The following is a 21,175-nucleotide window of genomic DNA, read 5'->3' as shown; positions in this document are numbered from 1 at the left end:
GAGTGCATCTGTAGAACTGATGGGAGGTCTAGAGCAAATGTCTCCCACTATGAGAACCGTGTCTGGAGGCTTCTAGGTGGCTTACTGCAGTGCTGAGAGAAGGGGAAGAACACTCAACAAAAACCCAAAGGAAAAGGTATGGCTTCGGTCTGACCCAGCACTATGCCTGGGTTCACAGGAGGAATGTCTGGGTCCATGCAATCGTGGATCTGGACTGGAAGTTTCTGACACCACAGGTTCTTGGGTTCTGCCTGGGTTTTGCTACAAGCATTGAAAGTTTTGTTTTTGCTGTTTTCTGATGCAGAATATAACCAATAATGAGCAATTGCAGGTGAGCGGGAAGCGAGGGAGGGTTTCCCAGCCCATCACCAGGAGATGCGGAAGGGAGACGCTCCTTTTCCCAGGCATCTGGCCTCCTCGCAGGGAACTCCAGCTAACCCCAGCACTCAGAAGGGCTGGGGTGCCCCCACGTTCCCTAGGGTTGTGCTTCTCCCTGTGTCTGGGAAAGCCCTGAGGGGTGGTGAGCAGAGGAGGGCTCTGAAGGGCACTGGTCAACACCAGCTTCTCCAGCTTTTCCGGCAACCTGTTCCCCAGGCTTTCCTCCCAGTCCAAGTCTCAGACACAAGCTCCTCTTCAGCCTCCAGGGCTACCACCATGAGAAGAAGGGCTTCCGACTTTGAAAACTCTGTGTGTAAGATTCAGTAGCAGACCGCTGATGGGAACGGGCCGTCTCCACAATCACAGGTGGCATCTGGACGAGGTGCAGGGGACTCTTGTTGTCTTTCAGCGCCTGGGCCAGATTTAAGATCTGCAGTGGGGAAATAAGAGTAAGGGACAGTCCATGGCTTCCAGATCTGCATCTGAAAAGAAGCTGGCAGCTGGAGTTCCTACAAGTCACTAAGCACAGAAACACACAAGGATGATGGCAAATCAGGTAAACCACACCAACAGTCTAGCAAAGTATACAGAAAGGCAATTAGGAAAACGGAAACCTCCCTAGTCATTTAAAAACTACAAATGAAATACAAGACCTACTTTTTGCCTTTCCAGTTAGTAAAGATACAGATGAGGATGAGTATGGGGTGTTGGGTGCAGCTAAAAAATTAGGCACTGTTATGAGACTTTCACTTGTGATAGTCTGAAAAAGACAAGTTAAAATAATAATCAAAGACTTAAAATTGAACAGACCCTTTGATTCAGCAATTCCATTTATATGGACTGGGGATATAATTATAGATATGAAAACATGTTTCAGAAAATATAACACAGGGCTGTTTATTATCGTGAAAATGGCATCAATGTTCCCATAAGTAGAGGAGTAGTTGATAATTTAAAGACTAAGAAACAAGCAATTAAAATGTGTAAGAACTAGGAAATGCAGATAGGTCTCTTGTGATACAATAGTGAATAATTGATATCAGGACTGATTGTGAGGGTTGGAAATGTAAAGGTAGACATTTTATAGTAAGAAGGGAAGTGATTAACTTTTCAGTCTAGGAGCGGAGGTCCCTAGGACCATCAATGGAGAAGAGCGGAGAGCAGGACCCTACCCAGAGAAGCAGTGACGCCAGAGATGGAGGTAGAGACAATGACATGAAGAGATGGAGCAGCTGGGGACTTTAGATCCAGAGAGGGACAGGGGCTGTGTGCTGACGACCAGGGTGCAGGTTTATAGTATATACCCTTTGGTTGGTTGATGATGCATGGAGGAGACTGTAACCATGGCAATGAAATGATATACGATAGAATGAATGTAAAACTAATGTTCTCCTATGTAAACTATCACATAATTCACAATAAAACATTTTTAAAAAAAAAGGAAATAAAAAACTGATACTACAATGTGACTATAGTTTAAAATTGCTGTTGTTAAGTGACATCAAATCAGTTTTAACTCACATTAACCCTATATAGGGTTTCCAAGGAGCGGCTGGTGAGTTTGAACCACTGACCTTGTGGTCCAAATTGGCCTTGCGGTCCAGTGTTTACCCTACAGCACCACACCACAGGACTCCATAGATTAGAACAGTAACTGTACTAAATTCCCTTTGCTCCCTTTGGAGGGCAAGTAGAAAGAGCAGTAATCATATGAGTAGGATTGTAACGACAGAAGTCAGAGTCAAAGCCAATGTCTGACTGTCATACTAAACTGTTGATAAGCACCATCTCATTTAATCCTCCAGCCAACTTAGCTAATGCTTACTATCCTGCCCAAGACCACATAGCTTGTTAAGTGGAGAAATGATCTGACTCCAGAACCCATTGGCACAGAGATGAGCACATATTAAATGCATCACAAAGCAGTGGATGACCTGGAAGACAGGAGAGATTGGCAGAGTCACAAATGTCTCTAACATACACTAAAAGCAGCTCCAAAGCGAGCTTTAGACTGAGGTCTTATGAGCTCATTAACGGCTATCTAAGGTGCAATGTGAGTCTCTCTCTGTCTGGAGGAAAGAAGAGTGAAGAAAACTGAAAATTTATGAAAACAATTAGTTCAGGGGATTAACGGACCACAAAACCATCAGCCTCCACAACCCTGCTACCAGAAGAACTAGATGGTACCACTACAAACTGTTCTGAGAGGGATCACATTACAAGGTCCTGGGGAGAAAGTATGAAACAAAACACCAAAGAGACTGGATTTACTGGTCAAATAGAGACTTGGTGGAACCCCAGAGACAGTGGCCTTCAGTCTCCTCCTCTTCAGGTATGGAACTGAACTTTTCCCCTGTGGCTTAATTTTCAGCCAAACAAGGGGAATACTACCACTAGCAGGAATGCACACCTTAGGATAAACAACCAGTTGAGATAAAAAGGGCAGCATTTACCTAAGAACAAACTTCAGAGGGGTTAGGAACGAAGGAGAAATGGAGACAGGAAACACAAGGAAAAAGTGGGATTAATCAATGAGATGAAACAAAATGTGTATGAAACTGATCTGCTCTGTAAACCTCTCAATTCACAATAAAAAGTTAAAACAAAATCACACAAGCTTTACACACTTGTTCAACATAAGCACATACTCTCCAAAGAGACCCCAAAGAAGACACCGGGAGGGTGTCCCAGGCTTACCTGTCCTCGCATGACAGCAATCTGCTTATGGAACTGGCCTCTGTCGAAACCAGGATCTTTCTGCAAAAGAAGAGATGAAACCTTCATGAATCCTTCAGAGGAGCCCATTTTCTCCCCCAATTAGAAACCTTGCAATTAAAAAAAAAAAGATTTGGAGAAGTTAGCTACCATCCCAAGCTCTCTGTGTCACAGATGAGAAAATAAAGTAAATTCTTAGCTTTACAGAACTCTAGGCTCCTAGTGCTCCAATTGACAATGTTGCTGTTAAGTGCCATTGAGTTGGTTCAGACTCACAGTGATCTTACATAGGGTTTCCAAGGAGCAGCTGGTGGGCTTGAACTGCTGACCTTGTGGTCCACAGTCCAGTGCTGATCCTACAGCGCCACACCAGGAGTCCAATTGAAAATGAGAGCTCTGCAAATACATGGCAGCCACATGAAGTCCAGGATACACACCAGTGCAATCTATTATAGCTCTTCATTTCTTTCCAAACAATCCAAGCTAGGTCCTGCTGTCCACATATTGACATGTGAATCTTGCTCTTCGCTGACTAACTCAAGTCAGAAGGGTATTAGCCATTGCCTGTCAGCTTGGATCAGGACCCATGAGAAACACCATTATGAATTCCTGCTTTTATATGGTAATAAGGCTGAGGTTCCCAGGGCTAACCTTGAAGAGTTCATATAGGTCCTCCTCCAAGTCCTTGAGGAAGTTAATGTCTGAAATCTTTGGAAGAATCAGCTCTTTGATCTCCTGAGAGAATGGGATTTTTGCCTGGGGTAACCAGGCCCAGTAAAAAGGATCTGAAAAGAGGAAGATTCAAAAGCAAAGTTGGTGTTAAAAGTCCTTGCCCATCTGTGTCATCTGGCAATTGACACTGCAAGGCAGAACCCCTCCAGGTACAACAGGAAAGAAAGCTTACAAGGGTTGTTAACTCTAAAGGTATACTAAACTAGTAAGTGGCGAGCTAGGATTTAAACTCAGGTGTGCCCAATCCCAGAGCTGGTGCTCTTTTCCCAGACAGTACATGTCCTTCCAAACCCCAGCCTCTGTAGAAGCAATTCGTACCAATGAGGCATGGAGATGTCCTTCTGAGGAGACAGAGGCTGTGACCCCTGCTTGTGCTTCTCTCCCTCCCCAAAGTTCCCTAGTTTTACAGGGGTAGAGAGGCTTCCAGTATGTTAACAAGAGCCACTGACAGCAGCCTCTATTTACAGCCTCAGAGGGGACACTGTAATGAGCCAGTCTTCTGAAAGAATGAGAATGGAAGATGGAGGTGACAAATACAACTTTATGCTTCTAATGAGAACAATATAAATTTCTTACACTATGGAGTAGTTGCTATGCACTAGTCATTGTGTTAAAGTGCACTGCTGTGTGCCTTTGAGTTGGTTACGCATCATAGCAGCCCTGTACAGGGTTTCTGAGAGTGGCTGGTGGGTTTGAAACACCCACCTTGCAGTTCAAACTGACCTGTGGTCCAATGCTTAGCCTACAGCACCACCCCAGGACTCTAAGTTAAAGTGCATTACCTGTACTAACAACCCTAGCAGGTCCTATTATCTCCACTGCACAGATGAGGAAAGTGAGACTGAGCCAGAAAAGAGCCTGACCACAGTGGTCTGGAGACTTACATGCCCTCCAGGAGTCGGGGTGCTTCAGTGGGAAAGCCAGCCCATTGTCTATGGCCGCCACCTTGATAACAGGCTCCTTTACCACCACCCAGTCTGTGTCCTGAAAAGCAAAGGACTAGCTATGAAGAGATCCCCATCCCAGCTCAAGACCCTCACACACGCTCCTTATTCAATGTATGTTGAGCAACCGTCTGCACTGGCTTCCACACTGCGGATGGAACTGAGCACATCTCTAACTTGACTTGTTCAGGGTTCTCAGAGTCCTTTTCTCACCTTAGGAAAAGGTGACACTTCTGTAGGAGTTGCCACTGCCCTTGATAGGAAAGGCAATGACAAGAGCTAACCAGAATGTCTAAGGAAAAGCACTGAGAATCCTGAGAGTACGAAAAGAAGAACAATCAATGCTGCTTGTGTGGACCTCTTCAGTGAGATGACCACTTTGGAAAACAGCACTGAGTTGCTCCCACACAGGGAGGCCTCCCTGCTTTGGTGCTACAGAAAGGAGAGGCATAGGGCTGAATGCAAACAGAGTAGGGCAGGACACATGCGACATCCCAAACCAGGGACTCTCCCTGACTCAGTCCTTCATGTTCAGCGACGCCATCAAAGGACTAAGGACTGTGCTTCCAGGACACTCCCATCAGAATCCCCCAGGAATTCAAGAACCACTACAGGGAGTCCCTGACTTATGACATATTTCAGCTACAGTGAACCCGCACTTAATTTTTTTTTTTATATTATATTGTTAATAATATGGACTACATTGTTGCAGCTTGCAATTTGCTGAGGGTATCATTCTTATCAACCCCCAAAGGCAAATAAAGATTAGATTCAGAAAGATACTGATCATAATATACCATAATAATGATAACTTAAAAAAGAGAATGATGTATTTGCCTCACACACAGCAGAACCAATTTACTCACAGCAGTGTCACTGGAACTGTAACAGCTGGGGCTACGTGTAAGAGAGGGCTACAAAAAGTACATGGGAAAATGATCTTTTCATTCTATTTTTCCACGAACTTCTAGAAGTCTCCTTTTATTAGAAAAGGAGGCAAAAAGCCTTATGAGGAATAAAAACCTCCTAAGTTCTTCTCCAGGAAGCCGTCCCACTCATTTAAAAGCCACATAGACTGAGGAGGGATGGAGAAGTGTGGTAAAGGATCAAGGAACAAGAGAGTACAGCCAGTGGCAGCTTTTCCTAAACAACTGTTCTGTGGAATTGTGGCCTCTTGTGATAAAAGTGTTCCATGGTCAAAAAGTTTACTTTTTTGCTACACTTCTTATACAATTTTACTGTAAATCTAAAACGGCTCTAAAAAAACTAAGCTGACTAAAAAAAATCAATAAAGGCAATGGCAAATATTAACTTTTCTGTCAATTTTAAACACATGTGGCATTCTGATTCTTCTGTGTGACTTCAGAAGTCTCACATGGTTTCTGTGCTTCCATATCATGCAGACACCCTTCCACATCCTTCAAGATAGCAGGTCAGCCGCTTACCCGAGAGCTAGAACTATCCATTGGACAGTCGTACTTAATCAGCCAGTTGTCATTGCCTCGATCTGTGGACAGAAGCAAAGTTAGCAGAGAAAACTGGGGTAACTACTTACACATCTAGTAACGATAGACTAGATCTTTTGGATGCCTGGACCACTAACCCTTTTTTTTTTCACTTTTGATTGTGAATTGAGGGAAGACTCACAGAGCAGACCAGCAGTTTCACATGAACAAATCATACACTTGGCGTCATTCCATGGGTGCAGAATAATCTCCACCCCGCAGCCCCCTTAGCCTTCATTTTCTTTTATCAAGAAAAAAAATACTCCCCTCAACTTTCCCAACATTGGATGGACTCGAACTTCTATTGAGAACAATTATTAACAAAGCCATGAAAACTATAGTGACAGGATTTGGAAAAGAAGCCAAGAAAGGGAGGCCAGTATTTATGGGTTCTTGAGTACCTGTTATTTGAAAAGACGTGGAGACTGAGAGGTAAAACAGTATTCTAACAGAGCTACAGAGACAAAACTCTCAATCCAGTACCTAAAGGGCTATACCCTGAAAGTAAATCCAGCTTCTCCTCAATACCTGAAGCTACACTAAAGTGATCCTAGATTGCTGGGGTTCCTAGCTGCTGGATAAACACAAATCTCTCTCCAGACAGGATTTAGATCAGTATTCTAGCCTCCAAATATTTCTACAATCTTTGATATATAATACCTAACAATCAAAAATAACCAGGCACAGAAAGAGACATAATGACATATAAATAAAAAACAAAGAAGAAAAACACCTGATACAAATTTCAAAACATTCAAGAAGATAAAAGGCAAGATTAAGAGCATCAGCAGAAAACAGTAGTCTATAAAAAAAGAATCAAGTAGGAATTCTAGAACTAAAAATTCTATAATCAAAATTAAGAACTGAGTAGATGAGTTTAATTGTAAATCACATTAGAGAAAGAGTGCTTTGGAAGACAAACCAGAAAAAGATAGTAGAATGAAGCACACAGCAGGGGAAAAAGGATATATAAATACATGTATATCTAACATACATGTAGCTAGCATCTCAGGAAAAGAGAAAATGGAGAAGAATTAAATGGAGTACAATCAATATTTAAAGAAGTAACTTCTGAGAATTTTCCTAAATGGACAAATGATTACAAGCTATATTTGTCCATTTTGGAAAAGTCTCAGCTGTTATTTTTAAATATTAATTCTACTTCACTTTATTCTCCTTTCCTGAGACTCCAGCTACATGTAATATGTTAGATATATATGTATATAGCCTATGTGTGTGTATGGTAATACATGGTGCATATAATGTCGCACAGGAATTTGGAGGGCTGAGGAATGAGCCATTCACTTAAGGCTGGGCCTCAAAGGCAGAGGAGGAACCTGTTAATCTCTCATAAAATAAATACAAAGAAAACTATACCTAGGCATGGCAGAGCATAGCAAAACTGTTGAAAATCAAACATTTTAAAGTGAGGAAGAAAGTGAGAGCCACATTACTTCCAGAGCAGCAACAATACAATGAAAACTGACTTCTCAGTAGAAACCATAGAAGCAGGAAGACAAGGGACAGCTTTACCCCCTACCCCTACCCCACCACCACACTGCTGAAATAAAATCATTGTCTACCCTGAATTCTATACCCAACAAAAATATTCTTCCAAAATAAAGACATTTTCAGATACACAGATAATTCACCAGCAGGCCAGTGCTAAAATATTCTCCAGTCAAAGGGAAAGGATCTTAAGTGGCAGGGTGGAGATGCAAAAAGGACTTTTTGAATAAAGTAGATAAACATATTGTGAATTGTGTTAAGGTGTGATAGTAGTAGTATGTTGTTGTTATGTACCGTGGAGTCGGTTCTGACTCATTGCGACCCTGTACGTGGTTTCCAAGGCAGTAAATCTTTACGGAAGCAGAAAGCCTCATCTTTCTCCCGTGAGATTAGCAGCCCAATTCATAACCATTACGCTACCAGAGCGCCTTGTGATAGTAGTATACTGATGGCTTTTTTACATTAAAGAGTCCTTTATCTTTTAGAGATACAAAACGGAAACCCTATACAGGGTCACTATGGGTTACAAACTGACTCAAGGGCACTTAACAACAACAACACAAAGAAATAATTGCAAATAAAATTATATCGTATGTAAGACTTGCATGAAAATAACTCAAGTCAGACAAGTAAAAGGAGTGTGAATGAGGTAGGACTGGCCACTGACAGTGAGGGCTCATTATTCTGCTTATTTGTGTATGTTTCAAAATCTCCACAATAAAAGTTTATTAATAACAGAAATAATAATGACACTATTTTGTAGAGTTGCATATATAGGAGGGAGCTTCCAGAAGTTCATTGAAAAATTCTATTATCTTTTCATCACATTTTAACATGAACTTTTGAAGCCCCCTCATATATGTTTGTATGTAAATAAGTATATATGTGTATATGTACATGTATATATGTACATATACGAGTGTGAGTCAAAAATTATCTACACGTCGGTTATATTAAAATGCCCATTCACGTCCATGATTCTGTGAAACAGATGAGTGGCAGTGGATTATGTGGCAAATCAGCCAGGGCTCTGCCTATAAAATAATCCATAGCAGACTGGGTTTCGAAAAGTTTGTGCAAAATGGGGATCAAAACAACTCGCAGAAGAGCATCAACAGGAGCATTTGGACATCGGCAAATAAAATTTGGACTGGTACTCTAAGGGCCAGTCTTTAACAATTTTTCTTTAAAAAATTGTTACTGGTGACAAGCCTAAGAGTAAATGACAGAGTATGAAATGGGAAACATCCTGAATCACTGACCAAGAAAAAGTTTAAGAGTCAACCATCAGTTGGAAAATTGATACTTACAGTTTTCTGGGATTCTCAAGAGCCAGTATTGGAACATTATCAGAAAAAAGGTTCACTATCAACCGAGCTGGTTATAGTGAGATGCTCACTGAAGAGCTGAAGCCTGAACTTGAGATTAAACTCAGAAGATTGTTATCAAGGGGCACTGTGATCTTGCATGAAAATGCACATCCAGGAACCTCTGCCCACACTGTTGACACTCCAAAAAAACTTTGTTTTGTGGTGTAAAAGCATCCACCTGATAGTCCTCATCTTGTTCCATCAGACTATCACCTGTTTGGTCCCCTGAAAACAGGCCTTTGAGGATGAAGATTCACCTCTGATGAAGAAAGCAGTGCATTCATGGCTCACAGCTCAGCCTAAAACAGTTTTTAATAAGGAAATACAAAGGCTTGTTGACAGATGGACAAAGTGTATTGAAAAGCATGGAGACTATGTCAAAAATGATGCATCTGTCTTTTCTGAAAGTTAATTAAAATAAACTCTACAGCCAGATGTAGATAATTTTTTACTTACCTGCATATATCCTAGTAGTAATGATACCCCATTAACAATGAGCACCCCTAACACCTGGCCCTGGCTTCTAAACACCATTGCTCAATAAGAAGAAACAAGTGTTCTCTGGAGAAATGGTCAATTCCAGGGATGGGACTAGAAAATTACACAGGAAACCTGAAATATTTTATGTCAGAAAGTAAGAAAGTGTTCAGAGAATGATGAGGACATGCCAAAATGACATAGGATTAAAGATTAAAAGGGTTTTCACTGGCAAGATCTGGAACAATTTGAGCACCAAAATAAATAATGAGTTAAGTAATTATTCTTATTAAATAAAATAAGAATCTATGAGTCCGTACTTATATAAATCAATAAAAGGGGGAGAAAAGAAAGTCCTTCCTTACAATAGAACATCAACTAGTAAATATAGAAGAAAAGACAGAATCAGAAATCACCATTTGGTACTCATCACAGTAGTAATTGATTCAGCAGGAATCATCAACAGATGGCCAACAATGATAGAAAAAAAGTTTGAATAACAGGATATTTACATAGTCTCAAAGTGTCTTCCCCACAGAGGAACAAGCAGTACCTTTACAGTAGAGAAAATCTAACAGATACCACGTTAACCAAAGTTAACATTAACAGGAATGGGACATTATGTGTCTCTTGACATGATACACAGAGAATAAAATATCACTTTCATGGAATTCATGCCAAAACCAGCATGACCAAAATTTAATAAGGAAACATCAGACAACTCAAATTTGAGAGAAATTTTTTAAATGACCGACTTGTACTCTTTAAAAATGTCAACGTCATTCAAGACCAAGAAAGACAAGAATTGTTTCAGATTAAAAAAAAAAAAAGGGGGGGAGGGCATAAACTGAATTTAACATGTAATCCTGACTTTTCTTTTGCTATAAGAATGAGGGAAATTGGCAAAATTTGAATGTGGTTTATAGGTTAGCTAAATAATAGCACTGTATCACTGTTAATTTCCTGAGTTTTATAAACTATATCATTGTTTTTAAGAAATACATAAACTGAAATATTTATGTTTAAAGAAACAGCATTGCTGCAACTTATTCTCAAATTGTTACAAATAAATGCATGTATGCACACACACACATGTACATGCAGACATGTGTGTGTGAGTGTATACTCAATGTACACACACCACTCATCACTTGTTGACTATCTCAATATCCAGCATTTCACATTTAGGACAACAGTAAAAAATAGCTACTCTTTTGCACGTTAATGATATATTTATCAGCCAGTAAACAATGCTGAGCTGCAAGGTAAGAGTAACACTGGCTACGATGGTTAAAGTTGTGTATCAGCTTGACTGGACTATGATTCTCAGTGGTTTGGCAGCTATGTAACGATGTCATCCGGCAGCTATGTAATAATGTAGTCATCCTCCATTTTGTGATCACAATGGGCAGCCAATCAAGTTGACAAAGGAATTGCCTCGAGGGTGGGGCTAACATCCAATATAAAGGGCAGTATAGCAAGGCTAACTTAGGCTATCCTAAGTTTCACACAATGCCAATTTTTGCATAATGATCTGGTCTTTGAAATCTAACCGAGCCAGTAAGTTAGGAGTGGGTATACGTATGTATATATGCATATACACAGTACTCTAATATAAGACGACAGAGCAAATGTGGTACAATGTTAACTTTTAGAGAACCTGAATGAAGACTACATAGGAATTCTTTATATTATCTTTCAATGTTTCTAGTACTGTGAAATTATGTCAAAATAAACATAGAAACCCAAATCTGACACGCCTTTAGAACTAACTATCCACTTACAAGAAACAAGGGATGAAGGGCCTATTACACCACATGCCGTAGGAAAAGCACTAGACCAACAAGGCTGGCTTGAACCTTAAGGTGGGCAGTTCAAACCTACCAGGCACTGCTCAGAAATCCTATAAAGGGTCGCTGTGAGTCAGAATCCACTTTAAGGCACTTAACCATACCAAAGGGATGTAAATAACCCAAATCTAGGATGTGGAAATTCTACATGGCAAATAATCCCGTTCTTGCAACAAATGAAAGGCAAAAGGGATAAAAATTAAGGTGGAACTTTAAAAAATGAAGACACTTCAGCATATTACCAGATGACCTTGTTTGGATCACTGCTGGATCATTGCTTGGATCATTCTTTGAACAAATCAGCTACATTTAACACTTCTCAGTCAGTTGGGGAAATCTGAACACTGATAGTTCATTGCTGGTAACTGTCATCGAGTTGCTTCCAACTCATAGCGACCATGTATAGGGTTTCTAAGGAGTGGCCAGTGGGTTTGAACCACCAACCCTGCTGTTACCAATCCAGTGCTTATCCTACAGTACCACATTATATGGTGGTAATACTGAAAAGTGAGTCTTTAACACTTAGAGAACATATGGAAGCATTCAAGGACATGCTGATATGATGTCTGGGGTTGGCTTTATAAAAACTCAGCAGGAAATGGAGGCAGTGGTGAGAGGGCCTTACATACTAAATGCTTAAGCTGGTAACAGGTATATAGGGATCTGTTACACCACTCTATTTTTTTATACGTTTAAAACTTTCTATGATAAACAGTTAAATCTTCTTTTAAGAAGCCTATGGGTCACCCCAAGTTGGAACCAACTCAGTAGCAGTGAGCTGGGTTTTTATGAGTCAAAGAAGCAACCACAAAGGAAATTAGAAAATATTCTAAACTGATCACAATGAAAAAAAAAGTCTGTAGGATGCATTTAAGCTATGCTTAAAATGTAATTTAAGTCTTAAGATGCATATATTAGAAAAGGAGAAAAACTAAAATCAGTGAGCTAAGCATCTACTTCAAGAAGTGAGAAAAAGACAGGATACTGATACTACACAAAAGACTGGGGATCAAGGTTAAGAGCACTCTTTACAGAGCTTGGAAGAGCCAAGTGTCTTCTGTCTGGGAGCAGGAAAGAAGGTAAGATAAACGTCAACACTTGCTCGGACCTCACCCCCTCTGATTACAACATGTGACCTGTCTGGACAAAGCCTGGGGTGGGAAGTACTTTCCAAGTCCATCCACAAATGTGCATGATCATTCTGACTTAAAAGACTCTCTCTCACCCTGATAGAGACACTCTGACTCCCAAGCCCCTCCCTCCCCTGTGCCTCCAGAGTCTGGCATGGGTTGTGGGACCACCACCCACAGCTGCTCACCAGTGTTGCGGATGATGTAATCCAGCACCACCAACCGCTCAAACTGCAGCAGAAGTTGCCGGTTAGTGTTCTCAGGGAGCGGTTCTGCTTCAAAGCGACGCAGCCAGTAGTCTGCGTCTTTGTAGCCTTCAACAAAGAGCTGGAATGAACCGACCTGTAACCAAGAGTCAGGAACAAAGGTATTTCCCAACAGCCCAAGTCCAAAGGCCGCAGGAATCAGTCCGGTACCCCCTAAGGAAGACCCTGTGGAGTAGACTCAGAGAACAGGGTGTAATAATGATCTGCCCACATAAACCCAAGAAGCCATCCCAGTGGCTCAGAGGAGTAAAGTGGAGTAAAAAGAACTAGTCCCCAGACCTCAGATCCTTCACGTGTCATTCGTGAGTCTGAGTCTGCAGGCACTCCGCTCTATCATTTGGATGACTATGCCACTAGAAAGTATTACATCTCACCTGCGACAAGCCACACAGGTTCAGAACCTCAGTCCATACCTTTGGTGGTAGACCAATGCGGTTAAACCGCTGCCCAACTTTTGGCACTTTCTCTAGTGCAAGTCTCTTGCCCCTGGACTTCACTCGATCAATGGCACTATAGTTGAAGGTGTCACTGGCCAGGTATACTACCTACAGTGGAGAGAGAAGAGATATCCAGGTTAGAATCCAGTGTAAGGAATCAGACCACGAGGGCAGAGAATAGCTCACCAATCCTGTTCCTCTTCCAGAGCATACACAAAAAGAATGCATGCTCAACCTTCCTAGGAGCTAGGATTGGCTCTGTGACCAGTTATGGAAAATGGAATTTGATGAAGTGCTGTTTTTACTATTTCCAGACCTGGTCCCCCAACCCCCCTCTATAATAACCCTTACTTAGTTCATATTTTCCAATCTGTGCAGCCAGAAATGATGGACCGTGATGGCAGAGCTACACTGTGGGAGGGGCCTCAATCCCTTGGAGAACTCCTGGGTCTGTGGCATAAGCAAGAAACAAGCTCTTAAAGTGAAAACCACTGAGACTCAGGGGCTATTCCAGCAGCCACAGTGAATGCCTGAATACAGCTACCTGCTTGGCTTAGGAAGTGAGGTCCAGTTCCTGCCCATGAAAATACAACCTGCCTAATACATAAAAATAGGCTGTGTGGTTGATAACAGACCAGAAATACTGAGAACACTCACACACTGTGAAGAATGTAACCAGTGTCACTGAACAACTTATAAAACTGTTGAACAGGAACCTAAAATGCTCTGTAGGCCTTCCACCAAAATCATATCATTTAAAATAACAAATCAAAACAGATTGTAATTTATTCTACATCTTTGAATTTACTTTTGAAAATTTTTTACTATATGTCAATACTCATTAAAAAAAATAAATAGAAATGAAAACTGGTTTTAATTTTTCACGTATTACTCTATATATGCATATTTATACTCTGATTATATCTGGAGTATTACATAGCAACTAGTAATAATAGCTTTCTCTAAGGAAGGCAACTGGGTAGGCTGGCAAACAGGGATGAAAGGAAAGCTGAATTCATTTTGTTTACTTTCCTATGTCTTCCTAGTTCTGCACTATTTGTATGCAGACCTTTTTTTTTAAATTAGCCATCAGATTATACTGATGATGTGGCACTGTAGGATAAGCACTGGTCCACAGGTTGATTAGAGCCACAAAGTCAGCAATTCAAACCCACCAGCTGCTCCTTGGAAACCCTATACACCGAGTAGGTATGAGTTGGAACTGACTCAACAGCACTTAACAGCAACACTCTACTTAAAAGGAATCCTGGTTGGGCTGCTAACCTCAAGGTTGGTGGTTCAAACACACACCAGCTGCCCCACAGGAGAAAAATGCTGTCTGCTTCCATAAAGATTTACAGTCTCAGAAACCCTATATAGGGTCACTGTGAGTCAGAACCACCACTCGTCCATCAGTCTGTTGTACTGTGGTGGCCTGCGTGTTGCTGGGATGCTGGAAGCTATGCCACCAGTATTTTAAATACCAGCAGGGTCACCCATGGTGGACAGGTTTCAGCTGAGCTTCCAGACAAAGACAGGCTAGTTAGAAGGAGAGACAGACTACTTGTGCATAGTCAGTAAAAACCTTATGAGCAGCAGTGGAACCCTGTCAGATAACACCAGAATATTGAGTTCTGAAACATGATGAAAAGCACCAGAATATTGTCAATGGGCTCAAGAGTAGAAACAATTGTAAGGTTGGCTCAGGACCAGACAGTGTTTTGTTCTGTTGTGCACAGGGTCCTTCTGAGTCAGTACCAACTCAATGGCACTTAACACCAACAACAAATGAGTCAGAATTGACTCACTGGCAATAGGTTTGGGCTTGGATTACACTTGACTGTCAAAGTGTAGTGGTATTATTGTAATCTGTATATATATATATCCATTATCACACACTTACCATGTTGTCTTGTATTTGTCTATTTGTATGTCTAACTTCTCCTGTAAGACTAATGAAATTTACGCAGGAAACATCTTTTTCACATCAGCATCCTCAACACCTAGTATAATGTCTGACACATGCTCATAAAATGTTTCATGAATCAATGGATGAATTACAAGCGTCTTTCAAGCTAGCAAAGTATGGATTTTACCATATAAATACCTAAGATCAAATTTATAATTTTTCCTTTTCCTAAGCCTTGCAGAAAGCTCAAAACAATTTTATCCATCCACCTAGCGTTATCAGAGCCCTACAATGGATGTGCAAAGTATGGTAGTAGGCACTGCCATATTACAAATCAGGAAACTGCCGTCATGATGAAAGAAAAGGTTTTTCTAAGGCAACCCTGCCAGTTTCCAGAGAAAACCTTGGCTTTTGTAAACTAATGAAAGCAATAAACCACTTTTTTCCCCACTAGATTTCCTTTTGATCATTTTTTGTAACTACCTGGAACCTCACAAGCAGAGCAAAGACAGCTGTTGCTGTTGTTGTTAGGTGTCATCCAGCTGGGTCCATCTCATAGTAGTGACCATGTGCACAACAAAACGGAACCCTGCCTGCTCCTGTGCCAGCCTCACAATTGTTATGTCAAATCCATCTCACTGAGGGTCTTTCTCTTTTAAACTTTTTATTGTGAATTGAGTGAAGGTTTAGAGACAAGATCATTAGTTTTACACTCAACAAATCATGCACTGTTTCATCTCAATGATTACAATCCCCGCCATGCAATGACAGTGATCCACTTCCTCTCTGTGCTTCCTGTTCCATTCCTCCCACCTTCCCAATCCTTTTCCAATTTGTCTTTAGGAAAATGTTGCCTTTTTGATTCTGAATGATTGACCATTCCAGGGCGAGCATATCATACTAGGGTTGTTGCACCCCCACCCTATATATTCATCGACTGCTTGGCTGGCAATTGGACAAGGATGAGTTCCTTTCCAGACCTGAAGGGTGGTCAAAGGCCATAGTCTCAAGTTACTCCCGTCTCTTTCAGATCAGCAAACCCAGTCTTTTTTAAAAAATTTTGAGTTTGTTCCACATTTTTGCCCACTCTATCTGGGACCCTCTACTGTGATCCCTTTCAGAGCAGGTGGTAGTGATAGCAGGGCACCGTCTAGTTCTAGGCTCAGAGTCGTGAAGACTGATGTTCACATATTCCATTGGTCCACTGGACTAACTGATTCCAACCCTCTTCAATTCTTATCACCCTTCTTTCTTCCGTACATGGAGAGATCAATAGCTTCACATTAGATGGCTGGCTGCTCATGAGCTTTCAAGATCCCAGACGCTATTCACCAAAGGAGGATATAAAACATCGTCTTTGTGGATTATGGGATGCCAGCTGATCATGGTATTCCTAAGACTATGATCCTGAGCCCCCAGGCCCAGGAACTCACTGCCATAGTATGTCTGATAACATCTAGGAAGTTTTCATCATTTTGCCCACTGTATGCTCCACCACATTCAAAACCTTTTACAGGAAAGGTAAATACTTATGTACAAATATTCTCTTTCAAATGCTTACATATTTGAGGGATGTGTAAATAAACATATATCTACATATATATTTGTATATATATACTCTCCCTTCTGTACGCATTCAACCCATATACATATATATTTGTATATATATACTCTCCCTTCTGTACACATTCAGCCCATGTCTCAATCCATGTAGCTATGCACACAGAGTACTGCTGTTCCCTAGGCTATGTATAATCAATATTTACCTCTATCCCCTATAGCCTATACATACCTCCCTGTGACTCCACCTATCTTCATCATTCTTTCTTCTATATTGCCCTCTCTGTAACCTGAGCTAACATGTATGTGTCTACCCTCTAGCCAGTATATTACTCTCCCTTCCCTCCAACTCCTGGTAACCATCAAAGAATGTTTCTTTTAGTATGAAAACGTTTTCTTAAGTTTTTACAATAATGGTCTTCTTATATAATATTTGTTCTTTTGTGACTGACTGATTTTACTCAGCATAATGTCCTCCAAATTCATCCAAGTTATGAGGGATTTCACAGGTTCACTGTTATTCTTTAACATTGCACAGTATTCCACTGTATGTATCAAAGTGTGTTTATCCACTGTTACATTGATGGGCACTTCGGCTATCTCCATCTTTTTGCTATTGTGAATAGTGCCCCTATGAGCACCGGTGTGCATATATGTACTCGTGTCCTGGCTCTTATTTCTAGTGGATATATAACAAGTAGAGGAATTGCTTGGTCATAAGTTATTTCTATTTCCAACTTTCTGAGGATGTCCCATAGCCTTTTGCAGAGTGGATGAACCATTTTACAGTCCCACCAGCAGCACAGGAGGATTCCAGTCTCTCTACACCCTTGCCAGTTACTTGTTTTCTGGTTTTTTGAACTTTGTATAAAGGCTGGTGTGAGTCTTTCTGTTTTTCACTGACCCTTAACTTACCAACCATGATGTTCGTCTCCAGGGATTGGTTCTTCCTGAAAACATACCCAAAATATGAGACACGAAGTCTCGCCATTCTCATTTCAAGAAGTATTCTGGCTGGATATTTTCCAAGACAGATTTGTTTGTTCTTCTAGGAGTACTTTTAATATTCTTTGCAACATCATAATTCAAATGCATCCATTCTTCTAGTGTCATTTTTATTCACTGTCTAACTTTACAAGCACACAAGGTGATTAAAAATACCATGACTTGGGTCAGGCGCACCTTAGTTCTCAAAGTAACATCTTTCCTCCTAAACACTTTATAAAGGGCTTTGGCAACAGATTTGCCTAATGCAACAGATCATTTGATTTCTTGAATGCTGCTTCCATGAGTGTTGATGGTGGATCCAAGCAAAATGAAATCTTTGACAACTTCAATCTTTTCTCTGTTTATTATGATGTTACTTATTGGTTCAGTTGTGATGATTTTTCTTTTCTTTTCATTGAGGTGCAAATCATACTAAAGGCTTTCAATAGTCTTTGATCTTCATCAGTAAGTACTCCAAGTCCTCTCTGCTTTCAGCAAGCAAAGTTATGTCATCCCAGGTTGTTAATGAGTCTTTGTCCAATTCTGATGCCATATTCTTGGCATGTAATCCAGTTTCTCAGATTATTCTTGGCATGTAATCCAAGTAATCCAGTTTTTCAGATTATTTGCTCAGCATACAAACTGAGTAAGTGTGGTGAAAGGATACAACCCTATTGGTAGCGTAGTAGATTATGAGCTGGGCTGCTAACCAAAAGGTCAGCAGTTCGAATCTACCAGCCCCTCTGCTGCAGAAAGCTTTCTGCTCCCATAAGGATTTATAGCCTCAGAAGACCTATACAGGGTCACTATGAATTGGAACTGGCTCAATGGCACACAACCATCAACCACCACCAGTATCCTCTTGCTGAGTTTAAATGAATGCCTCCTGTATTTATGTACAGGTTCCATGTGTACAAAATTCAGTATTCTGGAATTTCCATTCTTCACAATGTTATCCATAGTTTGTTATGATCCACACAATCAAATGTCTTTGCATAGTCAACAATGAACAGAAAAACATCTTTCTGCTATTCTCTGATTTCAGACAAGAGTCCATGTCAGCTTCTGAATCTGCCTTGAATTCTTGGCAGTTTCCTGTTGATGTACTGCTATAACCGTTTCTGAATTATCTTCAACAAAATTTTATTTGCATGTGATATTAATGCTATTGTTTGGTGATTTGGCATTCCGTTGGGTCACCTTTCTTTGGAATTGGGCACAAACAAATATGTCTTCTGATTGGCTGGCCAGGTAATTGTCTTCCAAATTTCTTGGCATAGATGAGTGAGCCCCTCCAGTGTTCTTATCAGTTTGTTAAAATGTTGCCATTGGTATTCCATCAATTCCTGGAGCCTTGTTTTTGACAGTACCTTCATAGCAGCTTAGACTTCTTTCTTCAAATACCATCAGTTCTTGATCATACGGTACTTCTTGAAATGGTTGAACGCTGACCAATTCTTTTTGGGACAGTGACTCTGTATAGTCCATTCATCTTTTTTTTTTTTTTTAAAGGAATATAAAACGACTAACCACTGTTCACCAGTATTTACAATACAGTAAACAATATACAATTGGATTAACATTCTGATTACTACAAAGTTATTTTTCCTGGTTTTTGTCAATTCATTAAGCAAATACTGAGAAGACTGAGGAATGGGTTGGGGGAAAAAACAAACAAACCCATGTAGGCCAATAGTTTAGATTACAAATTTGTTCACCAGCAGGTCCTAATTACAACATCTTTATCTATCTTAGTAGATTCTCACCAGCAAGGTTTTAGACATTCCATGAATCAACTTTTTCTAAAGGAACGGCTCTCTAAAAGGATCAAAATGCCCACTCAGCTAAGCCTTGATTGTCTTATTTAAACATACCAATATTTGTCCAGTTTTCTTTCCTAGTAGGAAGGTTTTTTAATAGTGATGATAAGATTTTTTCCATTCAGGGAATTTTGCAAATGACAAGTTTCAATTATATAACTGTATCACTCCGGATTTTGATATAGATGTTTCAGGTAGGATTTACTGGATCACTGATCTGTTTGAAAGATTATGGCTTCAAATTTTTTCTAACTTTACTTGAGATGATTTATTTCTTGAGTTGCTCAGAATGAAAGCATTCCTTTAAACAATACAGATTAGTCATGGTTGTGAAATGCCACTTTTGTTTACAGATTAGTTTTGGTTTTGGTCAATGTAAAATAAAATACAATAAGTTTTTTGTGGTTTATGTTTACACACACATACAAAATAATAAAAAAATCTAGAGTGGTCCTTTGGCATATATTATAGGTTAAACATGATTCTGATTCAGTAATGATCATGTAAAATTTCCCAATATTTAGAAAAGTTATTCTCTAACACAAACTAAATAATATACTATGGTATCAAATGTACTTTTCTGATAAATGAAGCAACTACAGAAAGCTTTTATTCATTTGTTCAAAGTAACTAGTACTATTGATGCAACCAAACAAACAAACCCCAGCCCATATCAAACTTGATTTCCATTAGAATGTAGTTATTCTTCACCCTAATATAATATATCAAAAAACCAAGACCCAAGTTATATATATATATGAAGCAGTGTAAACAATTATTGAGCTTCATCTTCTGGACAAGAATGCCAGTTAGTTTCTCTTCATAAAACACAATTATAATTAGAGGGCATTTCCTGTTTGCCTCTTTTTGCCAGCCCCAGGTTTGCTACATCTGAGTCTTTCTATTTCATGAGGAACATGAATTCTCCACTGCTGTCTGTGGCACCAATTATTCGTTCAGGATCAAAGCCCCTTGGTTTGTCAGCATCATCTCTTTTGTTCTTTGATTTGCTGTCATCAGATTCACTGTCAGATTCACATCACTCCCTTTTTGTACCATCTTTTTCTTTACTGGCGTTTTGAAAATTAAGATATGCCACAATTAATTCTAAACAATCTACATTTTCGTCAGGCTCCTAAGTATTATCAGCATCTGCAAATCCCTTCTCACTGCAGGAAATAAGCCACCTACACTCAGAGCAATCAGCAGTTTTTCTACTACGAATTCTTCAGGGTTTGCCTCTTTGACTTTCTTACTCTTTACATTCTGTTTCTCTCCCATTTTTTGCAATGTGGTTTTATTGGAGGTCAGTTTTTCTTGCAGACTTGAAAAGCTATTATTTACCACCTCAAAGCTGCTCCGGGTCCCCGATCTACAACGTCTCCGGTCTTGCGAGCCTCCTACTCCAACCTCATCAGCGTATTTTGATGCTTTCTGCTTCTTCAGTATTTTGCCCATGTTGGTGTTGTTGTTATTCAGTGCATTGGAGTCGGTTCTGAGGAGCGGCTGGTGAATTTGAACCACCGATCTTCCAGTTCAAAAAGACCTTGTGGTCTAGTGCATTAGCCCACAGCACCAAACCAGGA

The 21,175-nt window shown here is 40.2% G+C and overlaps 1 protein-coding gene and 1 pseudogene across 1 annotated transcript in view; both read right to left on the bottom strand.

The window, feature by feature from the left end:
• Nucleotides 1–296: 296 nt before the first annotated feature.
• The window catches only part of PI4K2A (phosphatidylinositol 4-kinase type 2 alpha), a 40,065-nt gene continuing 19,186 nt past the window's right edge, over nucleotides 297–21,175 (bottom strand). The window contains exons 3-9 of the mRNA XM_006831213.1: nucleotides 13,290–13,421; nucleotides 12,799–12,952; nucleotides 6,215–6,276; nucleotides 4,710–4,809; nucleotides 3,745–3,878; nucleotides 3,076–3,135; nucleotides 297–808 (exon numbers count right to left, since the gene is read on the bottom strand). Coding sequence (XP_006831276.1) covers nucleotides 647–808; nucleotides 3,076–3,135; nucleotides 3,745–3,878; nucleotides 4,710–4,809; nucleotides 6,215–6,276; nucleotides 12,799–12,952; nucleotides 13,290–13,421 — 804 coding nt within the window. The 3' untranslated portion in view covers nucleotides 297–646. The remainder of the gene's footprint in view (nucleotides 809–3,075; nucleotides 3,136–3,744; nucleotides 3,879–4,709; nucleotides 4,810–6,214; nucleotides 6,277–12,798; nucleotides 12,953–13,289; nucleotides 13,422–21,175) is intronic.
• LOC102838113 lies at nucleotides 20,365–20,888 on the bottom strand (annotated as a pseudogene).

The sequence above is a fragment of the Chrysochloris asiatica genome, unplaced genomic scaffold (genome assembly GCF_000296735.1).
Source record: "Chrysochloris asiatica unplaced genomic scaffold, ChrAsi1.0 scaffold00003, whole genome shotgun sequence".
In the NCBI taxonomy this organism is placed as follows: Eukaryota; Metazoa; Chordata; class Mammalia; order Afrosoricida; family Chrysochloridae; genus Chrysochloris; species Chrysochloris asiatica.
Note: the sequence above shows the minus strand (reverse complement) of the source record. Positions and strands in the feature narration are given on the sequence as shown.